Source organism: Anomalospiza imberbis, chromosome 3, assembly GCF_031753505.1.
Source record: "Anomalospiza imberbis isolate Cuckoo-Finch-1a 21T00152 chromosome 3, ASM3175350v1, whole genome shotgun sequence".
Classification (NCBI taxonomy): Eukaryota; Metazoa; Chordata; class Aves; order Passeriformes; family Viduidae; genus Anomalospiza; species Anomalospiza imberbis.
This window is the reverse complement of record NC_089683.1, coordinates 7427522-7452664: the sequence shown is the minus strand read 5'-3', so window position 1 is coordinate 7452664 and position 25143 is coordinate 7427522. Positions and strand designations below refer to the sequence as shown.

Below are 25143 nucleotides of genomic sequence, written 5' to 3'. Positions count from 1 at the left end.
TTTTCCTTCTGATGTTTTGGGTAGCTTGAGAGCAAAACTCAGTGCAAAGTAGGCTTGGGGTTTTTCTGTCCTTACTTCTTCTGAGTCTACCATGCAGGTTTCTATGTCTGAGATCCTGGGCTCTCTATATAGGCACTGCAGAGATGTATGCATTCTAAACATCATGCATGAGCAGCTGTACCAGCCTGAACCAAAGGACCATCATAACCACTCTGGACAGCCTGTTCTAGTGTCTGACCAGCCTCACGGCTCAAGGACTTCTTAAATCAAGAGCTGTATGTGAGCTCATTGGTTCTTGATGGATTTTTCTTCCATTCTTGCATATTGTGGTGATTTTGGTCCTTGTGAATGTCTGAGACCTGCAGAAGTGCAGTGGCAACAAGTGCCACAATTCAGCTTTTCATGTGGTAAGAAAATCCCCCCTTTTTTTCAACAACCTTTTTTATTTTAATTGAAAGAAACAGCACTTTCAATCCCTTCATTTCCCTTCCTCACTTCCACTTTCTGTGTGGTCTCCCTCACCTCCCAGTTGCCTATCTTCCTGGTAGAAGAGGGTTAGCTGCAATTTAACACCTTTCTCTTAAATGTCTCTGAGTTCTCTGCATGATTTCTGAGTGGAGAGAGGGATGGGAGGTGGATCTTGTAATGCAGACACTCTTCTGGGTATGAATATTGAATGGTTATACAGTGACACCATGGTGCTTTTTTCATTGCCTTCTATTCCTTCCTAAAAATTCCTCGGTTTTTTCCCCCTGGTTATTAATGAGAATTGGTTTTTACATTTTCACAGCATTTTTACTACTCCAAGACTACTATCATGTGTTCCTTTGTTTTACTTACATTGTCTTTTATATAAGATATTTGACCAAACCTTCAGTACCTGCAGTAAACTTGGCAGAACTTAAAGTCTGTGACACTTCAGACCTGGGCTAGGTGTGTGCTTTAGCATGAGACATTACAGGAATGCCTGCCTAAGTTTTCTCCTTTTTGCTGAGAGATTGCTTGTGGTGATCCAGGAAGGCATTTGTTGAGATTTGGAGACAGAACTTCAGAAGGAGTAGTCAAGCAGGCTACAAGGGAATGCTGTTGGTTGTGAAACATCTGGACACTAAGTCATTATGTAACACTCATAACAAATTTTTCAGATTTCATTATCTAAAACTCTGTTCCTGTAGCACTCTCCATGTTTGCATCAGAAGAAATCTAATTGATAAACACAGATGTGAAGACTAAACAAATCCTGAAAGGTGATATTGTTACAGTGCTTACTCAGCAGTCAGAGTGCCAAGTGCCATTTCCATTGTCTGGAGCAGCAGTTTGCTTGAATGATAACATTGTTTATAAAGGTCAGTGATGCTGCTTGTGCAGGAGATGTACCTGGGAGGGCCTTTTCTTGCTTCCCTTCTGTTGCAGGACAATTCAAGTATAACTAATAGGCATCTCTGTGTGAGTAGAGCTGAGATGATGCTGAAATGCACCTGGGGTCATAACAAACAGAATTTCTACTCTGAATAAAGTTGATTTTTTCCAAGCTGTTTTAAAGGAGACTGGGGCTTGTCAATGCATCCTGAGAAGTGATTATATCACAGAATGACTTAAGCTGGAAAATCACAGAATCATAAAATTATTTAGTTAAAAAAGACCTCTAAGGTCATCTTGTCCAGCTTATCTGCTTAGGTCACTTACAGGTTAGGTGACAGGTTGGCAGGTTGTTCAGGGCTCTGTCTAGTTGGATTTTGAATATCTGGAAGGTTGGAGACTCCACAATGTCTCTGGACAACCCACTCCAGAGTTTGATCACTGTCACAGTTACACATACATGTTTGAATGGAATATCCTGTATTTAATTTTGTTCCCATTGCTTCTTGTTCATTCACTGGATACAATGAGCAGAGTCTGGCTCTGTGTGCTTTACTCCCTGTCCCATCAGTTATTTGTACACATTGACAAGATGCCCCTGAACTTTCTCTTGTCCTGTCTAAGCAATCCCAATTTCTCAGCCTCTCGCTATGTAACAGATGCTCCATCCCTTGAGCTTTGTGGCCCTTTGATGGACTCATACCAGTGTGCCAGTTTCTTTTTTGCACAGGGGAATTCAGAACTGGATTCAACACTCCAGCTGGGTCTCACCAGTGCTGAGGGGCAGGCTTTCCTCTCCTGACCTGCCGCTGATGCTCCTCCCAAAGGCTGGCTTTGATGTGAGGGCCCATTACTGGCTCATGGTCACCTTGGCATCTGCCAGGACACCCTGGTTCTTTTCTGCCAAGCTGCTTTTCAGCATGTTGTTCCCCAACATGGTACACAGGGATATTCCTCCCTATGAGCGGTCTTGGTGTTTTCATTTAGTTAAAACTAATGAGATTTCTCTTTGCTCATTTCTGCAGACTGTCAGAATTCCCTCTGAATGATGGAACAACCATCTGGTCTCTCAACTGCTCCTTCCTGTTCTGTGTCATCTGCAAGTATGCAGATGCCATGCACGGGTTCAGAGGTGTTCCTTAGGGTTAGTAAATATAACATTAGCCTCAACAGCAGAAAACCTGGGTGCAGGTCCCTGTCCTGACCCAAACCAGGATAATGTAGGAGAGAATATTCTTCAATATAAGGTGTCTGAAGAGAAAAAAACCCAAAATACTAAAACACCAATCACCTTTTCTTGGGAGGGATGATGTGTCTAAATCCAGCATGGGGTTGGGATACAGCTGGGACATGCACTCAGATGCAGCAACTCTGAAACACTCCCAGGTCTTGCAGTTTAATCAGAGCCTTTAGCTGTAACACTATCCATATATGAGCACAATCCTCACTGACTTTTCCAGCAGCTGCCCCTGAAGCTGTTTGGGCCTGTGGTGTGTTTTGGTCTGGAATACAATAGGTAGGAGGAAAACGTGCACTGTGGATGTAGTTGTTGTTACAGCTCTGCTAAAGAAATCCCTTCTTCTAACCTATTAGTCAAAACAACTGCTCTGTGTCAAAGCAGCACAAATAGCTTTTAGCCAAAAAGCTTTTCTAGCTGCTGTTTGGCTGGGGCCTGTCTGCCCTGCCCGAATGCTGTCCCCATAAAAGGGGTGACTGCAGCAATCAGCTTCATAAATTCCACTGTCGGCTTTCCATTGTCCCTTTGTTTTTCGTTGCCAAGGAAGCCAAATATTATTTCTGTCCTTGAAAGAAGTTGCAAATATGGGGAATGGCTTCAGTAAAAGGTGGGGAGAAATACCTTTTGTGTTCTCTCTTATTGCCTTTATAGAGCTGATTTGGGTGATGTGGTAGAATGGGGCTGTTTGGTCTTTTCTCTGTTAGTCAGATGTCTTTATTATTATTATTAACTTATATTCCAAACTAAGCAGTTCCCTCTCTTTGTGTATCCTTTCATCCCCTTTGTCACATCCTGAAGTGCTACTGAGTGGTCCTGAATAAAAATCAGTCTGCATTTATATCTCGTTATCCCCAGGCTTCCTGTGACCCCTGCTACTTTACATTCACAGGCTCTTTTTTTTTTTTTTCCTGGTCTTCCTATGAATATAGATGTAGGATCATCCTCAGCTGACATTTGGAAAACTGAGGTGCAGGTGAAACTGATACCAGATGAAGTGTACTGGGAACACCATCTGGCCTTGTGGCTTCCAGCCAGAGGTGACCATTTTTGATCACAGAATCAGAGAATGGTTTGAGTTGAAAGGAAACTTAAAGGCCCTCTCATTCCATCCCCCTGCCATGAGCACAGACACCTTCCACTAGACCAGGTTGCTCAAAGCTTTCCACTTGAGCACCAGGAAGGTATAGCTTGCTCAGGAGGTAGAAAGGAAACTCCTGCATTAATACTTGATCTTCAGCCTGAGGTACAGAGACGGTCCTGCCTTTACTCCCAAGTGCCAATTTCCTGTCTTTTCCAGGAGGAACATGTGGTACCTTGAGGTTAGGTGACTTCAGGCTGCCTGGGCAGTGTTACAGCTTGGACTGGTGATGCTCAAGATGCCTGTCTATTGATAATATTGTTTATATCAAACAATAAAAGAGCAATTTACCTGTGACATCATCATTTCTGCTATCCTGACAACATTTATCATGGCTTAAAGTTGTCCAGTTGCTGGTGAATAATAAATTCCCTCTTGGCTAAAGTCAATGGCTTAAACAGCAGATGCTGATCTGGCAGTTTTGCCTGGTTGTGGCAGATGCAGCACACTGCATGTTCTGTTAAGGCAATACTTGAGGATTGTAGCCAGGTCATCAGAGACAGAGCACATCAGAAATCAGGAGAGATTTATGCAAACCTACTTTTTGATCTTAATTTTTTTTTGTCTCCCTCTTTTTACAGCCTCTCTGAGCTCCCATTTTTTCCTGGATTTTTTTTTATATTTTGCAAGCAGGTATGATTTGGAAATAATAGATCACATGAGGACATAAAGACAGGTTACTTACAAATGGATAGTCTTGCTCAAAATTTCTATCTTTTCTCCTTTTTACTGTTTTAAGGTTGCTCTCTGTTCCTCCAGTTTCAAGTTACCCAGTCCCCACAATCCTTCCAGCTGATTCTTGCTGTCAGGATAAGCTCCTGAGACCACCCTTCTAACTGACAAATGAGAAAGAGATTTTTCTTTTTATATGTCTACTCTAACCTGTGCCTTCTTTTGTTTTCCCTTTTTCATTTCCTTCTTTTTCCCTTGCTCTGCTTTATCCTTTCACTGTTTAGCCTTTTCTATCTTGTCTCAGTCTCTACTCATTTTCTTTTCTCTCTTGGGGTTCATAAAGCTGCCAAGGCCTGGCAAAGCAAAGAGAAATATGCATTTCACAGGCAAAGGTCATGCTGAGGGCAGCATCATAGCTCTTACTGCAGGTCCTGGGGAAAAGGATGCAAGTTTGTTTCAGAGCTGTTGCTTTCATTAAATTTGACAAATCTACTCTCAATAAGAACAACTAAATAAAATATGGAATGGAAAGCAGAAGGAAAAGGGAGATATGAAAATTTCAGTGCTGGAAACAAGCTTTTGGATTGTCTTGGGAGGTGAGTTCTGGGAGAATTAAGCACGAGGTCTCTAGTCTGGAGGGAAATCACAAATGTGGCTTCTCTGCAGTGTCTCAGCAGAGCTCATGCTGTATGTCTGTGAGCAGTAGCTACCCTTCCCAACACAGACTGTGATTTGTCATTATCCCCCAAAATTTTCTGCTTTTCACTGGAAAAATTGCCAGGTGGGAAAGCAATCCAGTGATTTGATCTCCCTGAGCATGGAGATTGCCGACCCTACCTACCATTGCACAGCATCAAATGAGAGAGACCTTGAATTTTAGTTTGCAAGGCAAAAAATATTCTAATGAAATTGACTATTGTAGTGCTGAACTGCTTTTTAAAAACAGTGGGGGAGATTACAGCCTGATTGGAAAGTTTTCCTGTGGGAAAACTCTTCCCTGCCATGTTGGTATTTGCACATGTAAGTCACACTCTATTATTTCATGCAAGGTAACAGGATTTCAGATTTGCTCTCTGGGATCACAAGAATTGTTCCACATTTTCACCTGCTAGTTGAAATCTACATTTTTCAGGGATGTGTGGTCACTCAGAGGGCCCCAGAGCTGGCTCCTGGCACTGTGTGCAAAGCACTCACATCTGCTTGTGATGGCTTTAGCAGCAGCTCCCGTGGGGTTATGCACTTTTGCCTTCCCTCCTGCCATTTGCCCAACTCTAAATAAATCTGCCATTGCTCTGAACTCATAGTCTTATCAGAATAATTTCTTCTGAATGGGCAGAAACCTGTTTATTCAGTGATGGTGTTTCTTAGCCCTTGTCAGATTGTCATGGCTGAATTCTTGATTTGCTTAAAGGATTGGTCAGTGTGCATAAAGTCTTGTCTGTCACTTGTGTGGTCAAATAACCACTTTCTTTGTCCCAGTGTGATATCCTGTGCAAAAGCTTTCTTTTAATTTAGGTGGTAGCAGGTTACTTCCCTGTCACTCCCAGTAAAACTCTGGGCAAAGGCCAGGCTGATGTTAGGCACATCTGCTGTAGCTCTGCTGAGCTCACAGTTATAGAATGGCTGATTTATAGTTCCCTTGCTGCATGTTCTGGTACAAAAAACCCCTGCCCTCTGTGTATGCAATGGTAAAAGCTTGGGTTTTGGTCAAATTGGACCATTCCCAAACTTCCCAAGTTGCTGCTCTGTCTCTCACTGTCACACTGTGTGGGGACATGAAGGAGCTGTTACAGACCTTACCAGAGACAAACATAACCTGCTTTCATGACAGATGCCAAGTATTTCCTATTTCCAGAGAAGATTTGGGACTGAATTTTTGGTATGTGGTGAACTGGTAAATCTCATGCTTCCTAAATACTAGAGATTAAAAAAAAGGTGCACTCATTGGGTATAAGGGTGCATCAGGGGGCTGCTGACAGGTACTGTGCTTGCCAGCATTGACTTCTGGTATAGCTGAGGGCCCAAGAAGGGATTTGATGGGGATAGAAGGGCCAAATGACACAAATTTTGTTTCAGGAATTTAAGTGTCTGGACCAGAAGGTGCAGTACAGTTATCAGTCTCTTGCCCTAAGACATAGTGATGCTTCTAGGAAAGGCTGAGTGTGGGGACAGATCCTGTTTGAGTTCTTAAACCTGGCTGCAGGAAGACACCAAGCTTTGGGATTGTGGTATTTTTTTTTTTTTTTTCCTTATCTGGGCTCTTTCCAATTGCAATTGCATTTTAATTTTGTAATGATGTTGTTTTTTAAGGTTGAATTTTTCATAAGAATTTATCACCTGAAGGGGTGGGATCAAAAGGACTTCATCGTGAAAATGTAAGTCCAAATGAACACCAGTGATACTTTTTTTACTTGAGGAAAAGTACATTGGGAGTTATGTACGTATCATGAAGTGTTATGTGGGCATAATTATGTCAGACTAATTATATCACTGTAGTTTTGCTGTTAAAAATCTCTTGTATATAAACCACCTAGATAAAACTGTCCTTTGAATAAAATAAATCTGTTATAACTTAATTTAGAAGAGCTGCATGGCCGTGGTGGTGTTAAGTTCTTTATTGCTACTTAGAATGCAATGGCAAGGCCAGAGTGAGCAGCGCTGTGATTTATGTGTGGGATGACTGTGTTTTGGAAAGGACTTGGTTGAGAGCCAAGGAGAAAGAGCCAGCTGAAGCTGCTCAGGAAGTATCACCCTGTAGTTCCCTCAGCTGTAAAGCCATGACCTTAAGCCTTACTGCAGCTGTATCTCTGGAACAAAATAGTGCCAAGCTTGTCACAGTGCATGGAATTGACCTTTGGGGGCTGTTGGAAGTACAGTCCAAATCTCTCTCAAAATCACAGCTCTCATTCTCTGAATACTGAACAAACCCCATAAGGCTTCCCAAGATGACCTGGTTATGCTATAAGATGTATTTTATAAATTTGATTGCACTATGTGCAATATGCTTTATGTATTTGACACATAATGCATACTACTGCAAGTTATCCTTTTTAAAATTAAAGTAAGAAATTAATATTTATAATGCTGTAACACTGCCATATTACTTATATAATATATTAATATTTATGAATTTATGATACTAGTCTAACAAAATGTTCTAAGAAATTTAGTGCTGCAAAAAATAAACTCCTCAGTTGTAGTGGGGTTCAGGTTCTTCTGCAACTTAAATTAAGTAAAATATTCTGCAAAGTTGCTTGGTTTTTTAACACACATGTGTGTGCATATGTCTACATATAAATATATATTTTTATACACACACATACACACATGTAGACACACATGAAATTTTTAGTGGGAAGGGTTATGAGTTGCCAAATCTGGCAGCCTGATAGAGGCAGACAAACAAGAGCCCTGTGTCCCCAGGTGCCGGCAGCTGCGGTGCTGAGCGGCCATTCCTGACAGAACGTGGCTGGGTCAGGCCACTGGGATCACAGGCAGGAGCACTCGGCTTCCACACAAACACAAGCAGCACCAGCGGCCTCGTGCTCTTCCCCTCTCCAGCTGAGCAGGATGAAAGCCTGTCAGTAGGAAATCTGCACATACATGCACTGTGGATCCTCTGAAAACTGGCCCTAGAGAGTCCGTGTGGCACTCGGGTCTGTGATCCCCAGTCACCTCACACGGATGGGAGCATGCAGAGGGGCTTCTTTATTGACTCCTGGTCTTCCTGTAGCTGTCCTGGACCTCCTGTAGACAGCTCAAAGCCTTTTTGGTCTTGGCAATATTTGTCTTCTTGCTGCTTTCATACCTGCCTCCCAAAGCTTTTATTCTACTTGCCAGCCAGCCCAGCCTGATAGCCAGTAGTGGTCACAGATGTACCTCCACACTGAGCATGCCATCTCTTGCTCCAGTGGCTGGCAGGACACATCCATGGACATTCTGACCTGTGCTCCAACTGTGGTTGCTGCCATCTCCATACATCACATGCACACAAATCACTGGAAGAGGCTTAGCTCTGAAACAAGGGAGCAGGAATAAGTACTGGAGAGAGGGTTGCAAGCTGGTGAAGTCCTGGTGCAGCACCTTCCAACTAAATTCTCTGTACTGTTAAATTTCTTGCAAAATATACATACAGCTAGGTTAACAAGAGTTTTTGAGAAATTCCTGAAATCCAAAGGAAGTGGATGGACAAGACCTTGAATAACCAGTCATGATACTGGTGCACAATTCTAGGAGAAACACTGATGAACCGGAGGGAATCCAGTGGAGGGCCAGGAGGACAGTCCTGGCCAGGAGGGCCAGGAGGACAGCCTGAACCTGAAGCACATGGCATAGGAGGGATGGTGGAGAAGAGAAAACTAAGCAGTATCCAGATGCTTTCTTCTGCTTCCTGAAAATGACTATACATAAACCAAAGCTGGGCTCTTCTCAGACGTGCTAACTAACAAGGCAGGAGGCAAGAAACATGAGTTGTGACAGGGGAAATTATGAGCACTTATTTGAAAAAAAAATTGAAAAAATTTGAATGACAAGGGAGGTGAAGCCCTGGCAGAGGTTCCTCAGAGGCTGGGGAATCCCTGTTGTTGCTCAGGGCTGAACAAGGTGCTGAGCAGCTTGATTTCACTTCGATATGGACCCTTCTCCAAGCAGCAATTTGGGCTGGGTGACCTGCAGGAGGCCTTTCAAATATTCAAACATTAAAAAAAAAAAAAAGATAATTTTTTTTGTCCATTTGTCTTTTCAAAATATAGAATATCAGAAAAAAAATCTCCATAGCTGCAAAGGCTTTTAAAACTTGTTTTAGAAAAATGTAAGCTCTCAAGGAAATATGGACTTATGGGACAGTCAAAGAAAATAATCTAAGATGATAATTCAAATAACAAAAAAGGTATTTTGTATTGAATTTTCAGACTGACTGTTTAAAGTTCTAGGCCAAAACTACTTGCAGTTGGAGTTGCTTTTTTAATTCTCCAGAGTAAATCCAACTGTCTGTGTAAAAGCTGTAGTGTTTTATTATTAAATTTTGTAGAAGTTTAGAATTAGGGAATTTAAGGGAATAAATAGCAATAATCCTTAATAGTATCTGTGCAATATTCAAGCCTGCAGAATTGAAAATGACAGTATTTTTATTCCTGTCACCCCTAGCCTTCATCAATCTAACTTCCAGTACCTTCTCATCCCTACACAAACCTGCTATGAAATACTGATCAGCATTTACAAAACCTTACCTTGTTTAGCCTTGAAGTGCTGGCACTCAGCTGCAGTTCTAAATTCACTCTTCTTTCAAAACCATTTTTCTGAATTAACACTGGATGCTGTTTGGAACTGTAGCTGAGGTACAGAAGATCAGATAGTGGGCAGGGAACTGTTGACGTAAAATAAAAATATTTTCCTTAATATGCTTACAAGATGTTCAGGTTTGTTCAGAGCTGTATGGTATCTGAAAGGTGAAAGGCTTGGGAAGTAGCTGAACTGAAAGCAAATCTCTCTGTAGAAGGATTGTAATAGCACATTTCAATCTCCAGCATTAGTAACAAAGCAAAACAAACCCTACTTGTCTGTACTGGGCTGCTCTGTGATTTGAGAGAGCTGCTTTTACTGCCACAACTACAGGATTATCAGTAATGCCTGGTATGAAATGCATTGAGTTCCCTGATCTGGCTTCAAGCCTGGCCTGGGGTCACGTTTCAGCCCTGTTGGCCCATCCTCGTGGCTGTCGCTCCACTCCCCTGGCTCAGCACTGTTTCTGTAAGAGGTTACGAGTATCAGTGCTCTGCCCATAAAGAAAAACCTGAAATTCTCCAGTCCACAGCCTGCCTGAAAACCGGCGTGGTTTAGAGGTTGTCTGAACTCCAGAAAAGTATCTGATCAAGGTATCTCCTGGAAAAAAGTTCTGTGACACATGCAGGGTCTCTATAACATCTGCAAGGAAGCTGAGGAAATTAGAAGACAATGGCAGCAGATACTGAAAAAAAAATATGGATTTGGAAAATAAGCAGATTAAAAATAAAGGAATCTCCATCAACCAGCAACAAGGGAATACTTAATTCACTAGCAGTTAATTGCAGTGACTCCATGTGTTTCAGTGATTGGTAAATCACTTATTTCTAAGTATAAAGTCCTTTTTTTTTATGAGGTTGATTTGTCTTTATGATATGTATGTACTCCTGTATTTGTAACCCAAGAGATCAAAATGGGATATTTTAAGTAGATATTACAATAGCTTGGATGTAGCTTGATGCAGATGTTTATGAAGCTCTGGCTTTAATTATATGTAGTAATTCATTAACCATTAGGATCCTCTGAATTTTCTTGTAATTTGTTAGAAGTTTTGGATCACGTCCAAACTGTAAAAATAGCTAGTTCTATTGTGATTGTCTCTATTCTTCCAGCACATTCCTACAGGGATATTCCCTGGTGAAAGATGAAATCTCTGTTCTGAGGACTGGCAAGCTGGTGCGCTGCTCTGTGCCTTGTCAAGCAAAACTAGAACTGGTTTTAGTGGAAGCAGGAGAAAAGAACTTGCTGGTTTTAGCCAGCCATGGTTAAATGGGATATATGAATGAATATCTGCTCTAGTGTTATCATAGAACAGTTACAGACTCACAGACTCATGAAATCATAGAAAAGTTTGGGTTGGAAAAGAACCTTAAAGACCATCTCATTCCAATCCCCTGCCATAGGCAGGGACACCTTCCACTATCCCAGATTGCTGCGAGCTCTGTCCAACCTGGCCTTGAACACTTCAAGGATGGGGCAGCCACAGCTTCTCTGGGCAACCTATGCCAGGGCCTCACCACCCTCACAGTAGAGAATTTCTTTCTAAGAGGAGAATTTTCTAGTTTAAAGCCATTCTGTCTTGTCCTACAACTTTGTGTCCCTGTGAAATGCCCCTCTCTGGATTTGTTGTAAAGCCCCTTTATGCACTGGAGTCTGTATTTTCTTGCTTCTGGATGGGGTGGAAGCTCTTATGCCATCTGTGCTTTTGTGAACTGCTCCATCAGCTGCTTTGGTTCCAAAAAGGAAGGGCTGTAGCTCCAAGAGAGTAAGAAAGGAAGATGTGTAGATTTACAGTTCCTGTAAAATGGTGATATTTTGTATGAAGCTGTTATGTTTCTCTTTCTTCCATATGTGTTGGGATTTAGAACTGACTGTTGGATGGGAACTGATCAACAGTTTCCTGGAGAGGCAATGGTTCAAATGATTCTTGGGAGCTGACATTGCTGGGAGAGATAAAGTTACAGTCAGCATTAAGCATTGTGTTTGGTGAGTAGTGTAAAATAATTGCTGGTGACTGATAGCAGGCAAACCCCCCACTTTGGAAAAATAAATTGCAAGTGGTGTTTGAAGGGAACATTTCCTTCTTTTTTGAGGGAAAAACAATCTATCATTTTCGCGATGCATTTCTTTTGGTTGTTTATTCTGTCTCCAGAGTGTAAATCCCTGCTTTGGTGGTGACACTGGTTTTTAAAATTAAGATAACGTTTAACTCTGGAGCTCTATACATTGATTTAATTTGGGAGTATGAAAGCCCACCATCAAAGATTCCACATCCTTGACACAATCCTTAAATAAACAGAAGTGTTAACCCCAAAACATTATGAGATTATTTTTGCTATCCCAGGTTTTCAAAAGATGAAGCATTTCAAAAAGGTTTAATGGGCTTAATTATTTCATTTTATTTGTTGCTTTTAACATGTTTTCAAATGAAATACATATTTTTAAGAGAAGCTCAACTTTCCACCTGCTCTAAGATTGTCTTACCCTGGTACATAAGTGCCATTAAAGTCCTCACTCACCTGCCATTGGCTTCATGTTTAAATATTTCATTCAGCAAAGACAGTCCCAGTAGTTCCCTCCCTGGTATCACATGTAAGGGTATAAAAGGTTACTTGTTACCAAAAATTCAACAAGGGTCCTGAAAAGAATTCAGATTTTGGATTACTGAACCATGAATCAATGGGTAATGAAATGCCAACACTTTCAAAAGATCTACCAATGAAATAGTACAAATCTGACACACTTAAAGAGAAAAGAAAAAAAAAGCAATAATTCTCTCCAGGCACTTCCTTTTGCACTTTGAAGAACATAATCTCCTCCATGACCATGCCTGTGCCTAACCCAGTATCTTCTCTCTGACAGTGGTCAGTGCCAAATGTTTCAGACATTGTGCTTTGTTTATTATGAATCAGTCACCATCAAAGCATTCAATCCCATCAATATCTTGAGCTTGAGTGAACTCAGGTTATTTTGAGATTGCTGATGGAAGATGAGAGGAAGGAGCTGTTTCAACAAATGATCTGCACTAACTGTAGGGGCTGAAACCTTCCCTGATCCTGAATTGGCAATAAGAAAGGCATGCTGAAGGAGGCTGTGCTGACAGAGTAGTTGAATATTCAGAGACAGTAGAGTCTTGACTGCACTTTGGTTGTATTTCTTTGGCTCCTTAATAGGGTGGCCTCGGGGAAAAGTCCTAATGCACTGGAGTAACAGCTTGGAAATGCAGTTCAGTATTTTGTGTTGTATTCTGATTTTGTTTGTGCTTTGCTTGCCCACCCCAGGTCAAACCCAGTAGTTTATTTTGTCCCAGAGTGCCTCCTTGAACAAGTGAAATAAAAATGAACACTAAAATAATGTTTTTTGCTGATCTGATGCAGCCCTGTCACTCATTCTGATAACTGGGGCTGTGTCTCAGCATTTTTCTTATGAGCAAAAGCTGCCCTTGAGACTTGGAAATCAATATGCTGATTTGAGTAAATATTTATTTGGCACACACCTCGAGGCACTGCAGCAACAGAACTGTTAAGTAAGAAATACTAAAATTTAGAGAAATCAGAGAATCCAGTCCCCACAGTGGCAGCTGAATGATGAAGCTAAATTACTGTGTGTTGGTTTTCTCTAAGAACAGTAATAGTAGTTGTTTTAAACAGTAATAGTAGTTGTTTTAAACACCTTGAAATTTGTTGAGACTGATGGTCTTTCTCAGCACTCCTCAGCTAGGTTTTGGTGCTGGCATGAAAGAAGGGCTCTTCCCAGTAAAAGGTCTGGATATGGGTGATCTAGAAGTAAATAATTAGGAAAGTGGGACCTAATTATTGTTTTAAAGTACCTAAAGATATAGACAAAATGGAACCAGTCTTCTCTCTGAAAGGTTTCACTGTGATAGTTGTTAAGCTTTGGCACAGGGTGCTCAGGGAGGTTGTGGAGGCTAAACCCTCGGGTTCAGAACTGGGAAAGCTGGACTAAAGTGGCCCTGCTTGGAACAGAAGGCTGGACTAGATGAATTGCAAAGGTAACTATCTTAAGTCATTCTGTGATGATGGGTCACCAAGAAAATAGTCATTATTTTTGAAAAACAAATTTTTTGTTCCCTTTTAGGAATTTGTCCAGGGATTGTTTCTTTTAATTGCTTTGTCTTTTCTCTCTATCTCTTAAGAGTATAGCAGCAGCCATCCCACCATATCCTCTCTCCGTCTTCCTCCACAGAGGAAGAGAAATATAGGGACAGGAATTGTGGAGTGGCTGCTTGTAGGCTTGTGTTGGTGGCAATAGTGGGAAGGGGACTTTCAAACCCATTGGAGAGAGGAGATCTATGGGGCTGAACGGAACAATAGCTGACGCTGACATGGGGCATGGTGTACTGTTCCCTGTATGGATGTCTCTATCAGCAACGGGGAGGCTTCCCTGACTGTGGCAAAGTCAGGATTGTTTGGGAGTTCCCATGGCAACCTGTTGACTCACAGTAATTTTAATGAGACTTTGTCCCCATGCTTTATTCTTGTCAACAACTTCATTGTAGTGGATAACATAATCCTCTAAGAAACAAGGAGAGGTTTGGTTCTGTGCAGTGTTTTCATTCTAAAAATATTGTGACTGTTCAAAATGAGAGAGAAAGCAAAGCTCTGGGGAAGTGTCAAAGGCCTAGAACAGAAGGTATACCCAGAAGAATTAAAAAGGTATAATGTGAAAGCAGATCAAAGATGTTACTGGTGTGCCAGGATGGAATATGATCTCATACAACCAATTGTACCCCAACCTTCCCCTTAGTGACTCTGCATTTGGGCCTTTTTGCCCATGACCATTAGTTTACAGGAAAAGTGAGGTAGGGGAAGGGACTTCTGTTCTCTAGTCTAACCTACTGCTCTGGAATGTCAGATCAGGTGGCTCAGGACTTTATCCAGTAATGTCTTGAACACTTCCAGTAATGTAGGCGGCACAGCTTCTCTGGGCAAGCTGCTCCACTGCTTGACTGCTCTCTGAAGGAGTTGCTCCATATATCTGGTCTAAAACTCTCCTGTTTCTTATTGTGCCTGTTATTTCTCATTCTCCTACTGTGAAGAGCCTGTCTCCATCTCTTTGATAATCTCTCAGTAGATACTGGCAGGCTGCTGTTATTTTCCCCCAAAGATGTCTCTTCTTCAGGCTTCCCACTTCTTACAGGGAAAGTGCTCCAGTTTCCAGCTTTTTTGACGGAAAAGTACTTTTCTGTACTCACTCCAATTTATTGAAACCTGTCTTGTATTGGGGGGCCAAAAACTGCATGTGGCATCTAGATTGAGTCTAAATGATGAGTCTGGCTCAGCTGCATTTCCTGTAAACTTGACAGATATGCTGATGTAAATAAGTTGTATGATCCGACTGACAGTTTAGAGCATCCAAATGTTGCTTCCACTAAGGATACGAAACATGGCTGAAGGTCAAATCACCAAATGTCCCTTATCTCTCTGTCGTTGTGTCTCTCCTTTGCACCTTTGTGAGATGAGTAATAAAATCTGCATCCCTCATTGCCTGTTATTGTGTGTTGGCTGCACTGATGTAAACCACCTAAATGTTAACTACTTTTCCCTAATGATGTTTTTTGTCATGATTTTTGCAGGTTACATATCACAAGTACTAAAGAATTACACTGACCATGCCTGTGATGGAGAATATGTGTCCCTGAGATGTCCCCACAGAACCACCATCAGCATCCAGTCTTCTTTTTACGGCCGAATTGTACCAAGTCATCAGCTGTGTCCTTCTCGCTATCCCCACTCCTATGCAACTTTAATTAAAGAAGATGTTGCCTGTTCAGTTGGCACTTCTCTTCAGGTATTGTTAAAATGCATTTCTTAATTTTGAACTTCACCTTTCCTTGGCCAGGCAGCAGCTCTTAGTGTTGGTGCTGCACAGACCTGCCTTAAGCAGGGCTACCCAGCACAGGAGCTCTGACATCTCACACAGTTTAGTGGATAATTCATCCTTGTAGTTTAGACAGGACTGAATTAGATTTTGATAGTGAATTTCTTAGTTTTCCTGAAACTCTAGTGAGTAACAGTTCAGGAATGTGGTTGAAGGACAATTACACTTCAGGACTGCATTATGTTTGACTGGGTTTGAAGAGCATTACTTTTATAGTTTTCCTTCACAATTATTAGCTTTTCCAACACATTCAGAAATTGCTGTAGCATTCTTTTTGCTTTAGATCCTGTTTCAAGAGGCTTTTACTTTGGTAACTTGAAACCCAAAGAGAATCCTTGGCTTTATTTCTTGTGACTCATTTGGCTCTTAGGCCACTGTAAGTGGTCATACATCACTTAAACTTGCAACATCCCCCAGTAGTTAATCAGCTCTGACCATTTGTGTAGGGAAAGTTGTCTCTGTGTATCATCCCAAGAGCACATGTGATGTCAGCAAATCAAAGGCTTATTTGGAAGGTGCCAGTGTTACTCAGCTGTCAGTAGGAACAACTAAAATTAGAAACATGAGTTGGCTGATGTTGTTGAGATGAATAAGGTCTGCTGCTGGGTATTGAAGCAAGCACAAGTTTTTCCAAATGCTGGATTTGGGACTGTGAAAACTTTTGGGCAAAGCTCTCAGTCATCCAGTGTGTTTATGGCTTAGAATCAATAATAATTCATAATAAAAATTTATAGCAGACTAGATTAATGAACCTAGAGGGTTAGTGAGTAATTTCTTTTATAATTTGGCTAAAGGCCAGAGTTTTCCACATCACTTCTCGCCCTTGCGTCCAGGGTTTTTAAGAGACATTTAACAGCATTTTTAAAAAAGTTTCTGTGAGTGCCTTGGCTTCCAAATGCCAGTGGTAAGTTCTCAATAATTTGCACAAGGTTGGTGTTTGGCTGTATAGTGTAACCCTTAAGCTGACAGATTTGAAGTTGCCCTCATGACACTTCCACTGCACAGCAAAGGACTGAGCTGTAGTATGGGAGGACGTGGTCCTTATCAGTGGAAGGTTTTCCCAGATTTAACAAAAGTTCATAATGAAACAGATGAGAAGCAGTTGTGTTGTTTAGAATAGGAGAACACAGAGAGAAGGCTTTGGCAGAGGCTAGCCTTCCCTTCTTTTATTGATTTACTGAAAAATTTACATGCAGCATTTCCTTTACCAAGGTGATTGATAGCTATGAGCATCGCCTCAACCCTTGTGGGTCAGTGGCCCACTTAAGTCATCTGGAAGAAGTTGAGAAGAGGGAAGATATTACCCTAGGGTTTCCATTTCATGGTTTTATATGTAGGAGGGATTGAAGAGAAATCCTTACCTGTCTCTCTTAGCTTTTTATGTCCTCAGACCTGTTCCCCGTTAGCTTTGCCTTCAATACTTCAATTACTTATTGGCTTGTAATTCCCAGTCCCTGCTTATCAGAGTGAGAATTGTGTTCCCTGTAGGTAGTCCTGCAGCAGATCCCATGTGCAGAACATTTCTTACATGACTGAGACCAAAACACTATTATTAACCCATTCCTGGGGATGCAGATGTGCTGGGAAAGCAGCTGACATTCTCTCTTCTGCCACAAATTTCTTGAGACACCTTTGGCAAATTCCTGAATCTTTTTGGAGGAGACTCACAGCCTCTTTGGTGCCCCCAGATGTGGCTTTGATCCCTCCATGCATTGTGGTTGCCCAGGGTAGGATGAGTCCAAATGCCAGAGATGAATCTCATCTTCTCTCTTAGTTCTGGAGTGGGTGAGGCCTCTCTGAAGGGTAAGCCAGGAACTCCACAAGCTGAGTGGCAAGCTGCCTGCAGCTCACTGGTAGGAAATGCATGTGTGTAGGAAAATTGGAAAGCAGTAGACAAGGAAATTGTGTGTATTTTTGTGGTTTTGCAACTCAGATATATGGCTGCTACAGGCTGGACCAATTGTGTGTATATTCTGGTTGTCAGTAATTGAAAAAGTCAGCCAAACCAAACCCTTCATAACTAAGTATATAAAATCACTGTGTCTAATCAAACCCACGACTGTATAAATTTGCTGCTTCTCTGGAGAGTGCTCTGGAGTGTGAGGAGCATTTATTAACTCTGTCCTGCAAACACTAGCTGTGCATGTAAACTCCCATTTACAATCTCTCTCCACTGTAAATGTCCAGTTCAGACATTGTTTCTATGTTAAAAAGGAAAAAGCAGGAGTTGATTACACTGAGAGAACCACTACTAATTCAGCTTCATGTGACTGGCTACCAGGATTCCTTGCTTTAGTCACTTGTTTTGTTTTCAGACCACCTGGGAGAGTGTGTATGAGACATTAGGGCAGTGACCCAGTGACCCCAGACTACACACTTCTGTTATTGTAACACTGTAATGTCAGATTCAGTGGGAGCTTTCCAAATGCACTAAGAATTTGGACATTCATAGAATCATCACAGATTCACAGAATGGTCTGACTTGGAAGGTACCTTAAAGATCATCTTGTTCCAGCCCCCTGCCATGTAAAGGGACACCTTTCACTAGATCAGGTTGCCCAAAGCCCCATCCAATCTGGCCTTGAACACTTCCAGGGATGGGACAGCCAGAACTGGGCAGTCTGTTCCAGTGCCTCACCACGCTCTGAGTAAAGAATTTCTTCCTAGTATCTAATCTAAAATTACCCTTCTTCACCTCAAGGCCTTTCCCCTTTGCTGTATGACTGGACACCCTTCTTATAAGCCTCTTGTAGGCCTCCTTTAGGTACTGGAAGGCTGAAGTCTGGATCAGTATTTCTGATGCCGCTTGTTTTCAGCAATGAAACACTCGAGGTCTGTATGGAAGAATGTATAATGGTTGGCTAAAATTATTGCTTTTTACCAGAAAACTATATTATACTTTACAGCTGATTACCTGCAATTTTCTCATTTTGATAAATTGGCAGAAAATAAGACCACAGCTTATTTGTAAGGAAAACAGAAAACCCTGGAGAGCCGCTTAATTTGTGTTCTGCCCCCTGATATTTATCAAAGACATTGAAGACTAACTTCTCTCTTCATTTGCACAGGCACAGAAATCAGCAGATAGATGCTCTTCCAAGAGCAATATCTTACTGTGTCACTTGTTTCCCCAAGAGGACCTGTGCTTAGAAGGTGCTCTGGAGCTGAATCCTGACTCTCCTTAGAGTGATTAGCTAATCTGGGGAGGGTCTGTGGGCATGGCCTGTGGCCTGGGTCTCTTTCAACACTCTCCAGGACAACCAGTCCTTGGTGACAAGAATCACTAGCACTGCTGATGTGGTATTCCCTTTTGTCCTTTGGGCAAGAGACGGGACACCTTTGCTGCCACCATCCCCTGCTGTCACTTCAGCAGCCCTACAAAAGGGAGCAGATTCCTTGCATGAACTTTTCCTCCCTCTTTTTTGTTCATTTTCATCCACCAGGAAGGTTTCTGTGAAACAAAACAAAACAAAACAAAACAAAACAAAAAAAGAGGAGTTACCTCTTTTACCTCTTTGCTGATGGAAAGATGAGATAAATTTTCCAGAAATGGCTCTCAAACAGGCCAGCTGTTGATCACAAAATGAGAGGGCTGCTGTTGCTGTTTCCAAAGTGGATTTTGTTTACACAGTTATTCTGGATTAAAGGTAAAATACCAAATAAAAGGAAACATTCCCAACTGCTCCAGTTTTCTTGGCAGGCCAAGGACAATGGCTCCTGACATGTCCAGTCACCAGATATTGCATGGTCCCACTGATGTCACAGCCCTAAGTGGCCTCAACAGGAGTGAAAAAGGGCCCTCTCTCATGACTCTGAACATCTAGAAGATGATCATGGTCAGGGGGAAACAAGGAAGAAATTGGTAGAAAGGAAGAATAATGGTCATCAGTACCACTGGGAGGAGAACCCATTGTTATATTGAATATTAGAACTCCACAGTTTCTTGGCAGTTTGAACAAAGAACGTTTCAGTCTCAAAAATGTCAGTGAACCAACGAACAGTGTGGGCAACTCTTTTTCAGACCATATTAATTACTTTGCAGGGGATGGTGAGCAGTGAGCTCAGGGTCCAGAAGAGTTTTCTGCACTGCCAAAGTTGCTGTTAAAAATCACAGAACCAGTGCTGTTTCATTCATGAATTGTGCCTAAACTGAAATAGAGCTCTCTGGCAAGTGGCTCCTCCAGCTAATTATTTGCAAGTTGAACTGTTGGATGCAGAGGTCACAGACAATCTCTAAATTGCTGTGTCTGTGAAATCTTTGGCTTGACTGAAGTAGCTCATCAGAGCAGAGTGATTATGTCCTGCAGGAGAAGAGGCACTGGAGGCAGAGGTGGCCAGTGCAGCCTGTCTCCCTGATGAGGCAGGACTGCTCCCCAGGGTGTAAGCCTCCTAATGCTTTGTTTACTCTAAATTTAAACTTTCTAAGTCATGGGGCTTCCATCATTGCCATTAAGACCCTGCTTGACAGTGTAATGGTTTGCTCCCAGGGATTTTTTTTTTCCACTTTGAGTTTTAAGCTTTCCCTTTCTTTAATCCCATGACTTTTGGTTATGCATCCTTTTGTATTTTTTCAGTTTAAACCTCCTCTCCCTTTGAAGTTGACCCTGCATACAGATTAAGTTTCCTACTGTTAGGAAATGTAGGTAATGTTAATTAGGTGATATTTGTAATGCAGCTTTTATCAGGTCCTTCTATTTGGTGAACATGTTGCTGCTCTTTGTGAATTGCTGTTTCTGGGCTCTTTCAAGGCCCTTACAGAGAAGCACTGGTGAATCCTGCTGGTGTTTTAACATCCCAGCCCACTGCTGTCTGCTCTACTGTCCTGCTGGCATTTACTACTCCCATAGCAGAGCTGGTGACAGGGAATGCATGCCTAGTTTTCAGTTCTTTATTTCACAGTCTGGTATGTTTTTGTGAATCACCAAACATGTGGGCATTTTCCCTTCTGCTGACTCTGCTATGAGCACAGCAAAGTCCATGGGAGAGTGATAAGAGATAGTAGAGCACTAAAACCTGCTATAGATCAGGATTCAGGGCCTTTGATCTCTTCTTCAAGTGATGCACAGATGGAATACAGTAATTTGGGCAAAGCTGAACTAGTTTCTAGTGAAGCAGGCTGGGAAGGTGGCTTGATGAAGCCATAGGCAGGTCACCTGCACCTCATCAGCATGGATTTCATTTCCTCATGTAGTCTGTGCTTCCCTGTTGCTGATTCTTGGAAAATATTCTTCCTCCATGGACTTCAGTAATTTGCATGAATGGAGATAACTGTTTAGTGCTCAGAAACAGGACCTGTAAATAAGTTTTCAACTTGAAAGCACTAAGTTTATAGCATGTTTTGATGTATTACCAGTGTTCAAGGGTACATAAAAGAGTATCAAAATTCAAATGAAATGTGACATGAAGCTATTATGAATGCACTGTGCTGTAGGGAGAGTTCATGCTACGTTGTTTGTTGGGTTTGCTTCTTCCCGTTGTAAAAACTCTGAAGGTGCACCAATATAAGTGTTGGTGTAACTCCACCATAATGGCCATGCCTGGATTGAATTTGACCTAAAAATACTTAAAATTACTGGTATCTTCTTGCATAAAGTTCTTAATACAAATCTATGTGCATCTTCATTTGGCTGCATGTGGCTCTGATATATTCATGCAGCTTGCTCTGTGAGTTACTCTCCCCATCAACACACAATTTGGGCAATTATTTAGTAGGGCTCCTCTGTGTAATTTCATGCATGACTGACATGCCCTGCAGTCATCCTTATGGTCCTTTGAAGATGGAGGCTGTACAGGGAGCAGCCCTGTGGCAAAGTCCTCGTTCCCTTTGAGTTTCACCATTGGCTTCTATGGGTCTGAAGTTTCACCCTTCAGACATGTTGGATCTATGAACTGCTCCGTGGGACCAAGAACTGAGATAAGTTTAATTGCCTTGGGTGTTAAGCTCAGTTGTGGTTTATTTTAAGTGTGCAGGGGAAGCACTTCTTGAAGAGTGATTTGAAGAGACAGGCTAAAAATGAGCGTACCCTTGGGAATGGCTGGGGATGGCCTCCTTGCAGAGCTTGCATCCAGCTCCTCATTTAAAAGGTTGTTATCTAATGAGCACAAGCAATTACTTAGCTAATGAGCACAACAAAATGAGCACGAGAAATGTGTTTCATCTGCAGTGGCTACTAGAAATACATGATTTTGAGCTTGAGGCTGCCCTTACTTTAAGACTGAGGTCACCGCAGGGAGATTAATCCAGGGCATAAATCACAGGGGTTAGATTAGTGTTTGTTTTACTTGAATTCACTTTTCTTGCTCTCTTATCTCCTGTAGATCTTGCAGCTTCTTAGCTCAGTTATGAACCAGGGAATGGAATGGGTTTAAACAGCCACAGCTTCCTTCCTGAGCACTGGCTGTCAGCCCTCAGGCCTGATTTACCACTGTAGCGCAATTATAAAATGGCACAGTGCAATTAATGTGTCTTCCCTCCCCTTTAATGCCAGACAGGAATTCCTGAATTCCTCCTCCACCTTCCTCAGTTGGAGTGATTGTTATAATATAATCTAAACCGAGGTGACTTAATTGGCTTTAGTCAGGGATCCACCAGACTTGGAGACATAAGGAGCTGATTGTACTTCCCAGTTAGGAACAGTTCTGTGGGCCTATTGCTATTGCAAGTCCAGATTGTTTGTGGGCCTCTTTCTGGTTGGTTTTGTGGTTGTGTTTTCCCACCTTTTCTGCTGACAGGGACAACCAGAACAACAAGGAAGACAGAGAATGAATTACCTACATTTTTCCATCCATTGAGCAATAACCATGTGAGCTCAAGACATTCCCCCACTGCCAAGTGAACTCCCAACTTTCCTGGTGTCAGTCTACCTGATCATCTGCAAATACCTCAGGAAAAAACATCTGACATCTGCCAGAGCTCTGATACTGCCTAGATGTATGATTTTTGAGAGTAAGGCCAGAAAGCCAAGGTCTTGGCTTCTGGTAAACAGCAGAACCTCTGGACCTGCAGGGAACTGTACCTTTGGGGGACACATGTTCTGCACAGTGTTTAAGAAGATGCTGGTATATAGCACATACTGATGGAAGCAGTGGGAAAGAAAATTTCTGTGCATACAAGGATAGGTAAAAGTAATATGTGCAAGTTTTTAAGTTAACATTAAGACTGGTGTAACAACTGTTTTTTTTTTAATCAAGAAAATGCACTGTCAATTACAGCTAATTTTTCTTGCATTTTTTACTGATGTATTTCACTGAGGATTGAACATATATATTTTTTATTTTACTCTTTATGGATATATTTCATTATGCATAAGACATTACTCAAACAGTGTACAGGAAATCAGAAATCTTAATGATTTTTAAAATAATTTCAGGAAAATTGCCCTTTGGGGGAGGTAAAATAGACTTACATGAATGAAAAGGAAATACTGATTTCTTTCCCCCATGAAACTTTTCAGAGTCATGGCTATTATGAAATGAATTTGGAACTGTAGCTAAACACTGTAACAAATTAATAAATGGCATATTGAGACCCAAGAATGCTTCACTTTTTTCTGTGCTCTCACATTGGCAGGGATGACTTTTGCTCCTTAATTTATTTACAAATTTCTCCCTAAGGCTTAGTTTTTTGCTGGCCTCTTCCACCTTTTGCATACCACAGGAAGTAAACTCAGGAGGTTTCACTTACATCGAATACAAGGAATAAGCAGGAGCAGCCAAAAGCTAGAGCAGAGCCAAGACAAAGTGGCACTACCTGAAGGCTGCCTGTGTCTGTGGTTCTCTGAGGTCAGTGAATTGTTGTCTTTGTTCCTGATGCTGAGCCTGAGGACAGATGAACAAGTGCTGCTGAGATATCTCAGCTGAGGTTTTCAAAGTTGTTTTCTTGTTGGCCTGTCTGCTGTGAACAGGTTTGTAGATCAAAACCCAAGTCTGTTGCCTTTGAGGGGAGAAAGTTTCCCTAGAGGGAAAGAAAAAATTTGGGGTCCTGATTCTTTTCCTTTGCTCAATATTCTTAGTTCTAGATGTGTGTAAGCATGGCTGTCCAGTACCAGAAAATCCTTTCAGGTGCACAATGATTTGGAGAGAATTTCTCTCCATACATGTAGCCCTCCAGAATTGTTTCAGTTGTTCTTTGCTTTTTGAGATGAAAAGAGGTATCTGTGCTGGATCCTCACTTAAATTCCTTTGCAACTCACTGGATTTTGCATTAAATTAAATTTCATATGCCGAGTGAGCAGCCAACTCTTATGAGCCTAGAGGAAAGAATATGCTGTTTCTCTGCATTTTAATGTGATGTTCAAGCGGGGGCTAATGCTCCCAGGCACCTCCTTCAGTGTTCACCTCTCAGCCTTTCCATCCTAAATCCTGTATTTTTAAACAAAATGACTGCATTTTATTACCTTTGTAAGTGGAAAACAACAGCATATGTTCTCTGCCTGCTAGAAAAGGCCTGGATTGTTTTGGTTTGAACTTTAAAATAAAGGTCAGACTTGAGGCAGGCATGAATTCTTGCATGTGTCAGCCCAAAAGGTGAAAGCTTTAGGAAGTTATGAGCAACTGCAAATGAGGCAGCTTCAAATTGCGCTTGAAACTGGAACAGCTGTTGTTCAAAGCGTGACATTCAGAGTTATAATGCTAAAGATTCTATATATTACATTCAGGGAGAACTCAAAAATAGAAAGTAGTTACTGAAGCAGAGAGAAAATTGGTTTGGGTGGCACATGGTAGAGCAGGAGCAGCCTTTATGTTAATGGCACAAGGAGAAGACTGTGGGAAAGCCCAAATATCGAGGTGGGTGTAAGAAAAGTGAACAGAGAGAAGACAAAAGAGACCAGGGGAGCCTAGGGGAATTTCTGAGGAAGGATTTTCCAGTGCCTCCTTGCAAGAGAAAATTAATTGTTTTGGGGCTGGAATTCACAGCCCTGCATCACAGGAACTTAACGAGGCTGGTGGATTACCTCGCTCTGTGGTCTCAAAACGCTCTGACAGGTTCATGTGTGTCAGGCAAACATTATGGTAATTTTAGTGCTTTAGGGGCTCTACAGGAGTACATAAATACCACCCTAGCCATCCAGCTGAATTTAAAACTTAATTACTGCCCCACTCAATAATATTCTCCCCCCCACCACTGCTTTAGAGGATCACAGGGTTAAAAGAAATCATTAATCTTCCTTAATGAAGCTATTTTCTAGCAGGAGACAGAATGTCTTGCCCCTGTGGATTCTAAGATGGAGTTTTGGTGAGTGTTATGAATGGGGGAGTGGGGAGCAAGTGCTAGAAAAAAAGCAGAAAAGGGGGTAGGACCCAAAATGCCAGTAGTGGGAGAGCCCCCTGACCCACAGCCCCTTCCTGAGTTTAGCTAAAAGAATGTAATAATCATGGGGGAAGAGGAATGAACCCTATTAAAAACTGACTAAGTTGGCTATATAAGTGTTCTCACCACAACTACTAATTATTGGAATACCAGCAATTTTTATATATACATTTAGACCAGCTTTTATATAACTGAGACAAGAGCTGTCTTGAAATTGTGTTTCTCCAGAGAAATCTAAAGCAGATT

General features: G+C 41.7%; 1 protein-coding gene across 3 annotated transcripts in view; it reads left to right on the top strand.

Annotated features, from left to right (window-relative positions):
- The window catches only part of EVA1A (eva-1 homolog A, regulator of programmed cell death), a 201514-nt gene that overhangs the window by 40973 nt on the left and 135398 nt on the right, over window positions 1-25143 (top strand). For all 3 annotated transcript variants that reach the window (XM_068183309.1, XM_068183310.1, XM_068183311.1), the window contains exon 2: window positions 15283-15497. In XM_068183309.1, the coding sequence (XP_068039410.1) occupies window positions 15283-15497 (215 nt within the window). The remainder of the gene's footprint in view (window positions 1-15282; window positions 15498-25143) is intronic.